The sequence below is a fragment of the Pseudozyma hubeiensis genome (assembly GCF_000403515.1).
Source record: "Pseudozyma hubeiensis SY62 DNA, scaffold: PHS45, whole genome shotgun sequence".
NCBI lineage: Eukaryota > Fungi > Basidiomycota > Ustilaginomycetes > Ustilaginales > Ustilaginaceae > Pseudozyma > Pseudozyma hubeiensis.
The window spans coordinates 619,901-635,657 of NW_012133827.1; the positions used below are offsets into that span (position 1 = coordinate 619,901).

A 15,757-nucleotide genomic window follows, 5' to 3' on the forward strand; every position below is an offset into this window, starting at 1 on the left:
ACATTGATCACGAACGAGGACGAAGTTGGATGCCGGCAGCCTCTTCCACCGAATCTGCATCACGAGATGCTTGAGCCGGTTTTCCTTGCGCTCGACTGCCAGCGACGGAGATGCCAGCCTCGACAATTCCGGCGTCGTGCATAGCCGATTGCGCAAAGGGGTCCAGCATCGATTGGGTCGACGAGGGGGTGACGGGCATGCCGTTGGCGCTGTTGATGCTTTCCGATGCGGTCGAACCTTGCGTCAAGCTGGTCATCTCGGAGAATGCTGAGGGAGAGCCAGGTTCCAGTTGCGCCGCCTGTGAACCGTGAACCCACCGCTCTCCTTCCGAAACTTGCTCGGGAATCGTGGCCACCAGTGATGATGCGTCGGGCATTGTCGAACCAGCCTCACGAGCTACACGAACGCTGGGGATCTGCAGAGGCGGCAATCGACCCGGTCGAGGGCCCAACGCGCTGTTGTCCAGTGCCGGGCTCGCCTGAGCGTCTGCTGCGATGCTGCGTCGTCGAGAAGACCGCGTTCCATGCGCAGGCGACGACGTCCTCGAGCTCGGACGGCTGCTGCCACGTGCGGCAGCACTCTGGGAAGCAGCAGCAGCAGCTCGACGTTCGTGCAACGTGCCGGCCCTCTGCACATCGCTGTTGCGCGTCCTCCGTTCCTGCGCGTTGGACCTTGCTTGGTGAAACGCGGACGGAGGATCCTGCTGCTGCGCTCTCACAGTGCCATACGGCACGCCAAGTGGCTCGACCGAGGCCGGCGTGTTGAGCGGGTTGGTGAGCCTCCTGCCACGTACAGAGCCTGCACCGTTGAGCGTCCGGCTGCGCGTCGACATGGCCGGGCTCGGGGTCTGCTGCACCTGCACCAAGGGTGTCGGAGGAGATGCAGTGCCCATGTGGAGCACGCCCGACGGTAGGATAGTGTTGGCATCGAACGACTCGTCGAAAGGTGTCAAATCGCCTCGGAAGGAAGAAGGGGAAGGCGATGGGAGTGCATCGTACTCGCCAAAGTACGAGGGCGAGGGACTGACTCGGGCATTCTCGTCGCTCGGACGTGGTCTGCTTCCGCGCAACGAGCGGCGGAAGGCCACGGCGGGCGACGTAGGACCGTTGCGTGTGGCGCCCGGGCTCGACGGTCCTGACGAGGACGACGTGGACATCGTCCTGGCATGTCGTGTGGGCAAAGCTAAGGACGCGCTTGACGGATCTTCTCGATCCAAGAAGCTGGACGAGCTTGTGCTGCTCCTGCGACTGTCGCTGCGCATATCCGCCAACCAGAGCGGAATCTCGGCCAGAGGCGTTCGCGGCGTCAACGATCCAGACGGTGGGAGGTGGGAGGGGTCGAAGCCTCCGCCGAGTGGAAGACAGCCGGTTGCGGAATTGTGACGACTATGGCCGGACGCGAGGATGTTGGCCGTGGAATTGCTGGGTGCAAGAATGTTGGAGCTGGAAGTCGAGCGCGATCGAAGTGGGTAGGAGGGAGAGGCGTTGTTGGAGCCAGAGTGCTGCGGTCGGGTTTGTGTGCGGGCCGAAGCTCGACGGCGAGGCAGGGAGCGTGTCGGTCGAGGAGGGGACATGTTGCTGTGGGACCTCGCCATGGGCGTCGCCGAGGTGAACGGAGACGTGGACTGAGGCTGGACAGTCATGTTTTGCGTGCGGATCGTGAGCGGCTGAAGCGAGTTGCTGTCACTCTGTTGAGATAAGTCGCGCACTGACATCATGAGGGCGTCTTGTCCATCCATCGCATCTGCCGGCATCGGCTGTTCAATAAAGCGAGACGAAAAAGATTGACTGGAGAGACCTTGCTCCATGGTCGAAGATCGCCAGCCTGCATCCCGTTCTCGCTGGTCTGTGAGAGGGCGAGGCTCGATGCTAGAGCGCGTGCTACGTACGGAACGATGAAGAGAGGGGGAGCGAGCGAGATTGTCGCTGCGAGGTAATTCCGACTGCATCATGGCAAGTCGGTCGCGCGCCTGATTCGGCGTCTCGAATGTCGACGGTCCTGAGAGGGGAGATTCAGCAGCTGCGCGTCGTTCGCCATGACGCTGTCGGTCTGCATGGGAGAGGGACTCTGCGGCACCGGCGTTGGCTGTGTTGCTCGGTCCGTCGGCAGCTTCAGACCGGGATCGAGAGGCGGTTTGAGGCACGGGACGATCTGCTGAGCTGTCGCGAGTGGATTGAGCAGGGCGCTTGCGTGTGCGCCTGGTCTGAAGGGGAGCTGTTGGATCTAGAGGCGCATCGCTTTCGTCGGCGCTGGCATTTCTCGACCCATCGGTCGCCTTAGGGGTTCGAGAGCGAGGCATGTTGCGTAGGTATTGTTGTGGTACGCCGCCGTGGCGCCTGCTCGTACCGACAGGCAGGCTTTGAAGAATTTGGCAGCGCTTGGATGAGACGAGCTACAGCATGGATGTTGATGGCAAGAGGTAGTCCAGATTGCAAAGAGATAGCGCCTGCCACGCACGTGATGGTTGCCACGCAGTCTGAAAGGAGACCGTCGAGGCGAGCAGTAAGGCTGGGAGAGGCAAAGAGATCACGTCGCCCGCACTGCTGGTCCCGTAGAGCCAGGGAAAGTCAGCGGTACGGATCGATGAGGGCGACGACGTCGAAAGCGTGACGACCAGCAAGGAAGCCCGGATGACGACAAGGGCGAGCTGGAGGGGCAACGAGGAGGCGCGGAGAGGAAGATCGTGTAATCGTGACCTGTTTGATCGAGCGGGTTGAGGAGGGCTCCTGGAGCGACAGGGGGGTGAGAGAGAGTGCTGCCGGGCAGCTGCCGCTTCCTCTTGACAACGACGTGCAGCACGACTAGGTCGGCGTGGAGTGAAGACGGCCAAGGGCAACAGAGAAGGATGAATGCGAAGGCAGGGCATTACGGAGAGAAGGGCCTAGCGAGACAAGCAGAGCCGAGCCGAGAAGATCGCAAAAGTGAGACTTGAATTCCAAGGGGTGCAGCAGCCTTTTCGGCCCAAATTGCCTAGCACCAGTCAGGCGAGCATCAATCAAGCCCGCTCGACCACGCTACCAGGCGCTATTGCCGCGTTCACATTTGTGCAGCTCATCTTCCCTACCTACGTCCTCGGTCCGATAGTCTCTCAAGGGACGGAAGAGCCAACGCTCATGCCGACAGCAGGCCAAGATAACAGGCGAGGCAGGGCAGAGCAACAAGACCCGACGCAGTATCGCAACGTCAGACAGGTATGCATGGGTTTCGGCAAATCCGACGAGCAATTCTGCTGTCGGAGTAAAATCCGACGGAGCTTGAGGGCAAGGGGGTTTCAATAAGAGACCTCGTGGGTGCAACCTGGCTATTTGAGATCGCTGTCCCGCTGCATCTGGCAAGAGACCTGCGAAGGATCGCTTCGTTCTCTTCGGAAGTCTCTGGGGTGAATCAAGGTCGACGAAGCGAGGCGGCGAGATGCAGACTCCGCTCACTTCCGCGAGAAGCGACGCTATTTCGTTGGGTACAAGTGTCCCAAGGCCGCGAACGCCACGAAGCTAGATCAATCGCAAGCGCCACCATGACGGAGACTACAGGTCACTGACGGCGGTGCAGCGTGTCCAGAGGACAGCCGATTCGACGACCGAGTCCGAGATCTCGGAGCGTGAGAAACCCATCGGTCATTGCGGTCCACTGGCTCAAGAGAAACAGACGGCGACTCAGGAACAATGTCAGAGAAGACGTTGGTTTCCAGATACCGCCTAGCATAACTCGTCGACCATAATCAAAGAAGGTCTCACCAGCAACGTCAATTTGAACGGCGACCACGAGCGGGAAGCGGACAATGTTGGACTGACGCTTGCTGCCTGCGATCTCTCTCTTCACCAATCAGCAGACGAGACGAGACGAGATGAGTCTGAGCATGCTCCTGCATAATGAAGCGTCAAATTCGACCCTTTTTTTCGCGATCCGCAGATGCATTGAGCGGCTTTTGTTCTTCCAAATTTGGAGGTACAAGAGCCGCTCTGGAAAGCTGCGTTCGATTTGACCGTTTGACCGTGCTGGTTCCCGTCGTCAGCTTCGTTTCAGGTAGCTACCTGCTTCTCCTGTCGCAATCTTCAAGGGCCACAAGAGCTTCAGAGCGAAGCTTGTCAATACTGCATGCTCAAGAACGAAAAAGTCATGGATCGGTAGCATTGTGGGTCGGGGTATAAGAACTGCCATGTAATCTCGCTTCTGCAGCCCGACAGAAGCGTCCATTTTAATCTATCACGGCAACTTGACGCACGCAGTCGTCTCGATGCAGCGTCGTGCTGCAGCCCGCAAGCCTCATTGAGCCGCTTTGCAGCTGCTTGCGACTGATCCACGGTGCCTGCATCACCAAACAGAACCTTGACTTGCAAATGGTAAGTTATGCAGCTACGGCATGCAGAGAACGATAGACGAACCATCAGTCAGAGCGAGGACAAATTGCAGACGAAACACGGATCGCGTGAGCGAACGTTTTGCTGGTCGGTGCATCCCAACTTCGTTGTTCCCTTGTCGCTTCTCAACACTTTCTTCTGGAAAGGAGTTTTAATCGAAGCGGAGCACAACACCCGCAAGAAAAAGAGAGAGAGAGAGAGAGAGAGAGAGAGAGATCAAAAAGATTGGAGCGTAAGTCTGGGACCGATTGGACTCAAAAACGCAAATTGGCGAGAACAAGGTTTGTTAGAAAAGGTCGCGTGCCCTTTAAAGTTCATTATTTGCTTTTGACATTCCAACATCTAGGCTGCGCCATGCACAGGCTGCACCAAGAAAAAGGGTCCAATGCACGCACGCACGCACGCACGCACGCACGCACGCACCGCTCAATCCGACGCATCTGCAACTTGTCGTTCTTCTTCAACTTGTCTCGGCTTTGCCCGCAATCGAGTGATTGCCGCGCTTCTCCTCAATCTTCCTTCCGCTCGTGGCATTGTCCCTCGCTAGACTTCCATTGGAATGGTGTCATTCTCAACGTCCGGGCCGAGCACCACCAACAAGTGGCGTTGAGACATCGTATGTGGCTGTTGGCTCATTCCGCGTTGGTCTTGCGCAAAGAGCACTAAACGTGCACTGACCCAACCTGCCAGAGGGCGATGCGGGGAGACCTTCCATTTCGGATCTATGGACAAGAGGGTATGGCGCAGCCATGCGCGTGTGACTCTGCACTTGTCCGAAAGCCAAATGGTAAAGGCTACTGACTAATTTGGCAGAATAAGCGAGTCGATGAGACTTTCACGCATCTCCCTTTCGCGGACAGGCAGGATCTAGGCTGTGAGCAGCTTTTTTCGTGGCCACTTCCGCGGCCAAGGCAAGGTGCAAACTTGCCACGGAGATACACGAGCTCTCTACGATGCAGCTGCTTGCACGCTCGAGCTCGCGATGTAACTTGGCTGAAAAAAGGGCCGACGGAATTCGAGTTCTCGCACGCTCGCCAAGATCCGATTGCGTTCCCTCAGGCCTGCCAGCCATGGTCGGATCCCGCTTGTTCATGTCCGCGCCACGCACTTGCGTCTCAAAGCAGCTCAACACATTCCACGACATCGACGTGAAATCGACAACCTCTATGCGCAGATCATGATTAGCACAAGCACGACAATGAATGAAAGCGATGCTGCAAATATTCTTGATTGAAGAGCCAAGACCCCTTTATGAATTAGAGGCTTTTCTTCGGCCGACGCCACCCATGAGCTTGCTCAAGCGGTTCCCAGGTCCAGAGCTCAAAGATTGTTTGGATCCCGAGGTGCTCAATCCCTTGACTGATCCCATGGTCGCAATCGAGTAGTTCGAGTCGTGCCGAGAGATGGACTGCTTGCTGGTGCTGCTGTAAATCGAGTTGTCCGCCCCGGCCGCACCGCCGCTGCTAATGCCGCCGTAGGCTCGTGCGTCACTCGGGATGGCTGGGGCAGCTGCCGGCATGTCAGCGACACCACCGAGCGAATCTTCCGTGATGGAAGGCAGGACGTTGCTCGCGTGCGTCGACACAGATCGATCAGCGTACGAGCTGCCACCGCCCACGGTCAGCGAGGTGTTGAGTGCGGATCGACTCAAGGCAGCGCCGGGGACCGCCGCTGCCGCGGTCGCTTCCTCTCTGGTCGCCGCCGGCGAGTCCACCTGCCTCGTCAGGGAGGCGATGTGGCGCTGCAGCGGAGAGGGTGTCGCGATGCCTCGACGTCCAGTCTGTGCGTTCGTCTGCAGATCCTGTCTGCCTTCCTCGGCTGCCGAGAAACCTGCGCCGTTGGCAGAGCCATCCATCGCTCCCATGCCTGTGGTGAATCCTTTGCTCATCGTTCGCTCCGGCAATCCCCTCGAATCCTCTTCCGTGCTGCTACTCACGGCCCTGGTGCGGTCCGACGACGTGGAGGCTGGCCCGCCGAGCTGTCGCACATCGAGTTCCAGACGCTGGATCTCTTCGCTAAAGTTCTGTAGGAAGAAGCGTTCCAGCATCTCGTGGAACGGCTTCATCTCGGGCGGGCACAGCTGGGCATGCAGACGGATGCAGCGGAACAGCACCGCTGCTTCGACTTCGACGGCCTGCCTTAAACCATCGACAGCCTCTCGCTGATCCTCGTGCGTAGACAAGTACTCGGGAGCGAAGAAGGTGCGCTTGTACATCGGCACACCGCTATCGGCTGGCGCATCCACGGCACTGTTGAGCGCCATCGACAACCGATTCGTGTTGATCTTGCCCGTCGACACCTTGCGAATCGACGTGTACTTATTCTCCAACGTCACGAGCTCGGCGGTCTTAGCCTTCACCTCTTCCACCGCCTTTTCCAGCGGACTGATCTCGACCACGTACACCTCAGCCACCTCGCTGCGTCGCAGCACCGTGGGGAACGCATCCTCGCAGCGCAGATACGTCTTCTCCGTCCACTGTTCTGAAGGCGACACGCCAGCCTTGCTGAGCGGCCTCGCAAACGAGAAGAGGTCGGTGCCGCTGTTCTCGTAATAGGCGCGCACCGCAGGGGGCACCTCGGCGTTGGTAAAAATGTCCTTGGAACGGTCCGGCTCCGGCTGGACGGCTGTGACCTGCACGAATTGGCCATCGGAGAAGCGTACGTCCTCATCGGGCACCGCTGCGCTCATGATGAGGGTGGCGTTGGGATGTTTCGCGTGCAGGCGATCGCAAAACGCGGCGAACTTCTCCCAGTCGTTACCACGGTAGACAAACATCTTGTCCTGCAGCGCAGGTGGCCACTGTTGGCCGTAGTAGGCGACGCGGAAGTAAGCCGGGAACACGCGTTCCTCGCTCGCGATCTTCTGGTACAGCGTGGCTTGGTGCTGCAGCACCTCGGCCAGGCGCTCGTAGTTCACCGAGCGGTACTCGTACTGCTGCGCGAGTTCGCGGCAGATGTCGACCGAGATCTCCCAGGCTTGGCCTCTGCCGAGGTAGTCGAGGATGAGCATGTACAGCGTCTCCTTTCGGGCGAAATGGGACTGGCGTGGCAGACCGAGGTCCAGGATCGGCTCGACGAAGCTATCCATGTCCCACGAGTGAAGATCGGCGTGCAGTTTCAGAGTCAGCGCCGCTTCGACGTAGTTGAGATTCTCGAGGTGCAGATTCACGAGGCGTAGCACGTGCGTCGAGAAGGCCGAGACCCTATTGGCTTGTCGCAGGAATCCGAGCAGCTTGAGGGTACCGGCAATGCGGTCATCCTCGTAGCCCTCTTCCAAAGGCAGGCTCCGCACGCTCAACAGCAGATCTAGGAAGCGATTGACCGAGACCAAGCAAGCATTGACCTGCTCGCGCAGACCAGCATCGACGTTCGGGTCGTCAAAGAGGGCGCGCAGCTGACCGATGAAGAAGGCACGCGAGATCTCGTCGCCTTTGGTGTGCGTCATGAACAGGATGTCGAGCTTATCGATGATCTCCGCCTCGATGACGCTGAAATCGCCGTTCAGATGCCATTCGGAGGTGATCATGGTGGCCAAAACGCGCACGGCACATGTTCTCAGCTCGTCGTGATGCGACAGACACAGCTCGAGGACGGGCTCGACAAGCGATGGAACGAACTGCACCTGGAACCCGCCTGTGTTCATGCGCTCGTCAGGCTGGCTTGCCGCATCGTCGCTGACTTGATCCCCCGCCTTCTCCGGCCATCCGATGGATGTCCAGAGTTTGGCAAAAATCTGAGCTCCCTCGCCTCGGATATCTCCAGCGAGCCTCCAGACGGCCCTGCGCCTCTGCGGTTTGAACTGCTCGATGACGAGCTGGTCGCTCGACAGCAAGGTTAACACCATGGTGAGGCACGACCGCCACAACGTCGTGTCGAACTTGTCGCTTTGTTCGGCAGAGGGAATGTAGTGACGGACCATGATGGATGCGATCGGATCGGCCATCTTGAGGACCATCTGATGACTGAAGATGTTCAGGTTGAGCCAGGTGCTTGGGAAAGCCTCATAGGACAGGATGGAAGTGGCGACGTGGAAAAAATCGAGCAGGACCGTGGATGCTCGTTCATCGCCACCGAGGTCCCTCTCCTCTTCAAGGAAGCTCGAAAGATGCTTTCTTGGGCTGAGCACGAGCAGGACCATCAGTACAGCGGCCACCTCAATCAGGCCGCAGTGAAGGAACTCGGTGCGGTCATGCCGGCGGTCGCGACGGGACGAAGGTCCGTTGCTTACGGAAGCATCGCCTTGCGGCCGCTTTGCGACGAGCGGGAATGGATAGCTGGATGGAAAGACGACAGGTACGGGCGACGGCGTAGTTGAAGGAGCCCGATGTCGCTCAAGCGTTCGGATCGTGGACCGGCTGGACATCTCTCGGTAGGTCTCAAGGAGCTTGGGCATCAAGCTGAGCAGGTAGTCGACGTCGTCCTGCTCCTGACGAGCCTTGGTGTGACCGTTGCCGCGAGCAGCATTGCCCTCCTGTGGAGCGGAAGCCAAGCTCACCTGCAGATGATCCAGGATGACAGCCACGATGGTGACGGCGAGTCGTGCCGCCTCGAGCCACGACACTCTGGCGGCATCGCGAGCGTTCTCGTGGGCATTGGCTGGCACATGCGCACCTTCATCGTATTGCCCGAGATGCGGCCGGATCCAACGGACCACGCTTGGGATAAGCTGGGAACGCGACTCTTGCACTTCGAACAGTGGGCCTTGCGCGAGCTGCAGAATGTGAAGCAGCTTCCAGATGGCCATCTTGCCCTTGGTGATAAAGACGCTATCTGCAAAAGCGGTGGCAGTTCGCACCAGCTCGTCGGTGGTAAAGATGCGAGCGAGGTCAGGCAGAATGCCTGCAAAATGCTGAAGGGCCAGCGTCTGGGTGCCGATGATGGACGATGGCTTGGTGGCGCTCATGAGCTGGTTGATGCTGCGAAGCAGTCCCTCGAGTTCGCGCTTGAAACCAGCTTCGACGTGATCCAAGACAGCGCCTCCGCCAACGTCGCGGTCGCCTCTCTGGTTTTCGCGGCTCTGAATGGCGAACTTGAACAGGTACGGCCATACCTTGATGGCAGCACGAAGATTCTTGGACGTCTCCGGTCGCGATGGATCCGCCATGAGCTTAGACATGGAGGCGATGAGCTTGTTGTGCGCAGTCGTAAACTTGAAATGGCGTTCGATGTAGACATCGAGCGTAGCGCGGAAGTTGTTGAAACGGCGGTCCTGCACTATACCGAGCACAGTGACGAGACTGTTGAACACGAGATCGTCGAGCTCGCCGCGGCTGTTGCGGCTGCTGGTAGCGATGCCAAAGAGCGAATCAAAGATGTCGCGCAGGAACTTGACGATCTCGACTTCCCCGACAAAGGTGAACTGGTTGAGCACACTCCGAAGCTCCTCAAAGTCATCGGCAAGGAGTCGCTCCCAGTTGAGCAGCTTGAGCAGAACGTCGTTCTGAGAGTACCTTGTCGAGACGAGGAAGGTGCGCAAGGTAAGAATGTCGCGGAGAGGCTGAACGGTGGACGCAAGGCTGGCAGGCACCACCTCGTTGAGATTGCGCCCTGCAGGCGTCACCGGCGGCAGGTTGAAGTAGAGATCCGGACCGACTTGGGCGGGCGGACGGTTCGTTCGCCAAAGGAAGAGCGTGTGACTTCCATCTGGAATGAAGGCTCGGCTCGACTCGAACAAAGGAAGATATCCGTAAGCAAAGGGTCGCAGCGAGCTCGATGGTGGGGCGGGACTGCCGTTGCCGCCGTTGCTGGCTGTCGCCGAGCTTCGTTCCTGCTTGGAGCTACGATGACGGAAGGAGAAGAAAAGGTGGCAGTCCTCCATGATGTCGTGCGGAAGCTGCAGTTTGATGAGCTCGCCCCAAGTCGGCGCATTCTGATGGTAAAACACGAGACTGTCGAACTGCGTGAGCAGCGCCTCGCCCGCACCACGAGACACGACGTCTTGAACGACGCGACCGTCTCGGGTACGCACCTCGGCCGAGACCTGAATGTTCCTGAGCGAATTGCCTGCCATCTTGCTCCCTGAAGGGTAGAATTCGCCGCTCCAGAGCTTGATGTAGGCTTCGTTACGTTGATCACCGGGGAACACGACGTCAGGGAAGCCGAGACGAGCGGTGGGTGCTGCATTCTGAAGCAGCGAAGGATTTTCACGGACGACGGCGGACGTCTCTCCGTGGAACACCTTGACATTGACCGCCAGCATGTCGGCGCGTGGCGACTTTTCGAACTCGCGGGTCCTCGATGCAATGATATCCTGATGGAGCGTGCTGAACGCGGCTTCATTCACCGGTACAAAGATGGGCATGACGTGCTCCCTCATGGTGGAGGAGGAAACCATATCGGTCTGGAAATGATGGTGCTGGCCGAGTTCGACGACAGCGCATCCAAAGGGTCTGCGGAACGAATGGTCTCCAACCATCCGTTTCGGTCGGAAACCTGGGGTGTTGGCCAGTGATGGATCGGCAAAAGAATCGGGGCGATCGTGCACTTGGTCCTGTCCCGCTGCTCCCGAGGGCGTGGCTCTGATGTCACCGACGCGCATGCTGCCATTCCTTACGATGCGGCACACTACGTTGAGATCCTGCATATCGCTAGCGCTGAGTTCAGTGAAGAGGGCGTGCATCTTGCCGGGCGTTCCGGTTGAATCTCGGACGGGAACACCCCGGTGATTAAGCACGACGCAGAAGTCTTCGGTGAGGAATCGCGATTCTGCGCGATTGTAGAGCGAGAAGTAGAGCTCGATCATCTCGCCAGCAGAGCACGGGGTGGCAACGAAGACGCGGAGATCCACCAAGACGTGAAAGTATTTGGCCGTGCCAGCTGAGGCAACGGCGCCATCGTCGCGCCCGCGAGGGTTGTAGGAAGCAGCGGAGCCAAGTCGATCTCGCTGCGGGATCGAGACGGCATCCTGCCGCGTCGACGATGTTGGATGGCGGGAAGGGTTGTTGGAGATGCCCGCAAGCACACCTGCACTGGCTGTGGTCGGAGAAGTGATGCCGAAAGCGCTCGATGCGGACAGATCCATGCCGCCCGGGGCAGCGGTGCTCGAAGCATCTAGCTGGTGATCTACGTAAGCTAACGCGGTCTGGAGAGCAAAAAGACGAACGCCACTGACCCAGCTGTCAGGGTCGGCATCCTTGCTCTTGAGATCAAAGTCGAGCAGACCGCCTCGACCCGGGTGGCGCACGATCACGTCGAGCCCTTGCGCCACATTCGCCTTGACCAGCCGAGCGACACATTCCCTCCTAAGTTTGCTAACCTCTTCGGCTGACAAAGTTTGTGCGAGGAGCTGTTTACGTGCCATGAAGAGGACCTCGATGTGATCCTTGACGGTAGCCAGAAGATCATAGTCGCGTTGTCCCAGGTAGGTGTACGTGAGAGCCGACCATTCTCGCAGCGCGCATGCGATTTCGTCCACCAAGGGCTCGAGCGCTCCCGCTGATGTCTCGTCGCCGCATTTGAGGCTTGGAAGCGGGGGCGGTGGACGTTCGACGAGCTGACCGTTGGCTCCAATCTCCTGACTTACTGCTTCGATGGAAGCGAGCTGAGCTGTATCCCGCTGATGAGGACTGGACGGCTGGGACGTGGATTCGTCAAGTTCGGGCAAGGTATCCATGTTTCTCTTCTGCCGTGGTAGTGGAGCTGTTGCACCGACTACACCGAGTTGCTTGGCATGCTCGTAGACGGAGGACAGGCGCATCTCTGCATCGTCGAGCTGCTCGCGGATGTGGACATGTGTGGCAGGAAACACCCCGACGTATACCTGCGGTTCCTCGGTGGCCAAAGTGTTGTTTTGCTGACCGAGTGCATGGAATGTGCTGTAATCGCTAAGGCTGCTGGCGCTCGTGGCGGTCGTTGCGAGGCGGTTTGTGGAGACGACGTAGCCTCGATACCAACTGACATCGGTGTGGCCGAGCTGCTCGAAGACGTAGACCTCATCTCCAAGCTCGAGTGCAATGAGATTCTCCTGTAGGTTTTGCACGATCTCTGCTGGAAGCGACTCGATCGGAATGGTCGACGATTCGAGCGCTTCCGTCTCTGGCGAAAAGGGATGGGTTGCTAGTCCGTAGAGGAGTTTGGAAAGCGGCTCCCACCTACGGTACGAAGACGAGCTGGCCATTGTTGCTATTTTTTCAGAAAGAAAGAAGGACCAAAGTATCGCCCGCTAAACCGAAGCGCTGTTGTTTGACCAGCAAGTGCGACCTTGCGGTTGAATGGCTATTCCGAAGAAGGAATACGAAGAGTGCACTACGCGCTCGACAGCGTTCGGAGCGAGATCCGATATTCGCGGAGGGTGACAGAGGAACGGATACGAGCGTGGGAAAGTGATGTCGGCGAGCACCCTGACCGACTCTGGAAGAAGGTGATGGTGGAGAGCGAACCCAGCCAAAGCCTCGATTCGACAAGGATGAATGCACCAGAGACAGAGAGCGTTTGTGCGAGTCTGTCAAGTGTGTCGAAGAAACGCCAAAGCTGGAGTGCCGACGCGGACGTTGGTGCATGGGCCTCAGCTACAGAGTATGTATTTCGCGCTTTTCTCTGCTTCTCCTTCTCCCGACGACCGCTTTCGGAAAATGGCAGTCTTAAATTTCGGGCTCGGTCACGCATGGAAGCCTTTCGCCCCACTCATGCAGCTCGTTTAGCGCCCTCTAGCGTGCTTAGAACGGAAGCATAAATAGAGGCAGTGTAGCCACGGCGCGATCAGGCGGCTGTCTTGCACCGTCGTACGCCGATGTCGGTTGGCGTAAAAGCCATTTCGAAATGTGAGACAGACTTGTTTGGGGTCAGCATGACACGAATCGTGTAGTTGGCCGTTTGTCGTCCTGACGTTCGTCGCAGGCGTTCAGCTTTTTGGACGTTGCCGTCGCCGAACGCTGAAAGGCATGTCATTGAACGAGTCTCGTAGCTGCGACAGACGAAAGCAGCTCCAAAGTCGTCGAACGCACTATGAAAGTCATTCCGAAACGTGAGCATAGCTTGTTTGAGCGATATTGGGTCGACACATTGCATTGATTTGGCCACCAGGAGACATGCGGTTAGGACTGGATCAGAATGCTCATACCGCTACCAGCGTCGAAACGAGCACAGCGCTACAAAGAGCTGCCTAGCAAACCATGTCGGCGTGGCTTTGGAGGAGGCGACGGAACACGCAATAAGAGCAACCATGATCGCAAGCGCTCGTCAAAGGCATGTCATTCGTGTTTGTGTTTCGGACGCCCAGGGGTAATCACATATCTATCTTTCTTGTCTGACGAGGTTGACGGTGATGTCACTGTAGCTCGGACCAGCCTTGTCCTCATCTACCCAGTGGGATTAAACATGTCTTGAGAATCATGGAAGAGGAGTTGAGAGTCAGGATCATCGTCAGACGCCCAATGAAAGACCAAGCGCCTGACCTGACTAGGAGTGCTGTAAACCGCATTGCAACGACCTCGGTGTGATCAGCTCGCCATGATTCGAGTACACAGAGCTTCTGGTGCTTTCCACGACCATCCTTTGCTACCAATGTGAGGTGCATTGAGTTGATGATATGCTGTAGAATGGCAAAAGAGACGTACTACAAGATCGCTCTGTACCGAACTCAGCTTGTTGGGAAGGTAGAAACGGTGGCCGGCAGTGAAACAGAAAGATAGCCAGTCTTCATAGATCAATCACTTCACCACTACACCCTTGAACGACATCATCGTCATATCACCTCACTCCTCGGTTTAGTTCACAGTCAGATCTAGTCTTCTCTGTCATCGTCTTTCCTCATCCTCTCATAGCGAGAATGCTCTTTGATCGGCTTTGCAGCTAACGGCGGCGTGCTTCCAAAATTCTGACAAGCCAATGCGCCCAGAGGTCAAGGCCAAAGCCGAGGCTACAGGCATAATCAGGAAGATCGTCAAGCCGATCAATGACTCTAAGGACATTGATCGCTCCATCGCGAAACTGCCAAAAAGATTGTCACTCGTCCCAGCGAGACGTTACTCAATGGCATCTCTGTCGAGGATCGCTTTCTCGACCTTGAGGCTACGCACTACAGATTGATGCGGAGGTCCTGCTTGGCAATCGCAGCTCACCACATCCCTTGTTCTGAACTTGCGAGACATGATATCGCCATCCAATCTGATCTGTCAATCCAGAGTGGTTCTCAATTTGTCTGATGCACAGATCAAGGACATCATTTGAGAGCGGATTGCCATGTTTCGAAGAGAATCAGGAAGGGATTGCTGTCAATCACTTACAGATACATATGTCTTTGACTGCTTGAATATGTGCCTGCCATCAGGACCAACATTCCCTGTTTGTCTTGACCTGCCTCAGCTTAAGGCAATTTTGTATTTCATTTGCAAAGTGTTCTGCCAGCAAATAAAAAAAAACACTAAAAGCAGGTCAAGTACTGATACCTCCAAGTCTGGTCTAGTGGCTGCATTGTACCTGACAAGATCAGGACAGGCAAAATACTCTAGCAAATGCCTGCAGCCTGGTCTCATGCATGCTTAAGCTCTTCTGTCTACCTACACTTTACATGATTCAGAAGCCCATGTCGAGCCAGTACATCGATGACATCCACCGATTTGTTCAGACTGAACTCATTCAAGTCGTCGATCTTACAAGCCAGCACTGGGAGTTCAAAAAACTTCCCAGATACGTCAAAGACATGCAGAAGACCGGCAAATGGAACAAGGACCTGTTTATTGTGATGGTGAACAAGTTTGTGGTACAGAAGCAGCGCAACACCGCACAAGCGCAATTTGTTCCCACGCACTTGAGCAACAAGTACGGCTTGCTTGTCTACAACGAGGTGCACAGCTTCCCCTCGCACACTGCCGAAAGCTTTGGACGCGAGTTCAACATCAAGAGAGCTTTCACGCTCGGGCTTTCGCCAACGCCAATTCGCAACCTGATCAACTTCCTCCCGATCATGTCATTCTGCGGAAACCCGCTGGCAGTCATGGGCGAGGCAAAAGAGGCTAGTCGTCACCTCTTGAACAAGGACCGCCGAAACCCTCTGCTCACCAAGTGGCGAGACGACGTCTTGAAGCCAGCTAGCAAGCGCGATGAGCATCTCGCCGACGGCCAAGAGACGTACAACAAGCTTGGCAAGCTGTTGATACAACAACTCGCAATTGGCAAAACTCCTTGGGCCTCCGATCGGAACACAGAGGCGATGAGTAAGCATCACCTCGGCATGCAAAATCTCTTCATGCCCCTGATTGCCAGCACCAATGAGTCCTCTCGCAATGTCCAGCAGGTCGCAGAGGCTCAGCAGGTCTACTCGCAAGGCCTGCTTGGCTACTGTTATGCCCCTGGGGTCTGAAGACCTCAAGGTTTGGTGGGGAAGCGTGAGGCCAGGGACAAATCACCAGGTGCGGTGGTCTGGTACATTGCAAGCAGCGTTGGTGGGGAATTCAATCAAA

The 15,757-nt window shown here is 57.1% G+C and overlaps 4 protein-coding genes across 4 annotated transcripts; 1 reads left to right on the forward strand and 3 right to left on the reverse strand.

The window, feature by feature from the left end:
* Positions 1-7: 7 nt before the first annotated feature.
* Positions 8-4,798, reverse strand: PHSY_004656 (hypothetical protein; the record flags this gene model as incomplete). The annotated part of the gene is made up of 4 exons (XM_012335269.1): positions 8-2,392; positions 3,069-3,229; positions 4,223-4,353; positions 4,782-4,798. 4 exons carry the CDS (start codon positions 4,796-4,798, stop codon positions 8-10), a joined length of 2,694 nt encoding a protein of 897 aa, XP_012190659.1.
* An 809-nt stretch (positions 4,799-5,607) lies between these two features.
* On the reverse strand, positions 5,608-12,474 carry PHSY_004657 (hypothetical protein; the record flags this gene model as incomplete). Its single annotated transcript, XM_012335270.1, has 1 exon — positions 5,608-12,474. The coding sequence occupies one exon, from the start codon at positions 12,472-12,474 to the stop codon at positions 5,608-5,610; it is 6,867 nt and encodes a 2,288-aa protein (XP_012190660.1).
* Positions 12,475-13,055: 581 nt separating this feature from the next.
* On the reverse strand, positions 13,056-13,328 carry PHSY_004658 (hypothetical protein; the record flags this gene model as incomplete). The annotated part of the gene is made up of 1 exon (XM_012335271.1): positions 13,056-13,328. The coding sequence occupies one exon, from the start codon at positions 13,326-13,328 to the stop codon at positions 13,056-13,058; it is 273 nt and encodes a 90-aa protein (XP_012190661.1).
* Positions 13,329-14,865: 1,537 nt separating this feature from the next.
* On the forward strand, positions 14,866-15,657 carry PHSY_004659 (helicase; the record flags this gene model as incomplete). Its single annotated transcript, XM_012335272.1, has 1 exon — positions 14,866-15,657. The coding sequence occupies one exon, from the start codon at positions 14,866-14,868 to the stop codon at positions 15,655-15,657; it is 792 nt and encodes a 263-aa protein (XP_012190662.1).
* Positions 15,658-15,757: the final 100 nt, after the last annotated feature.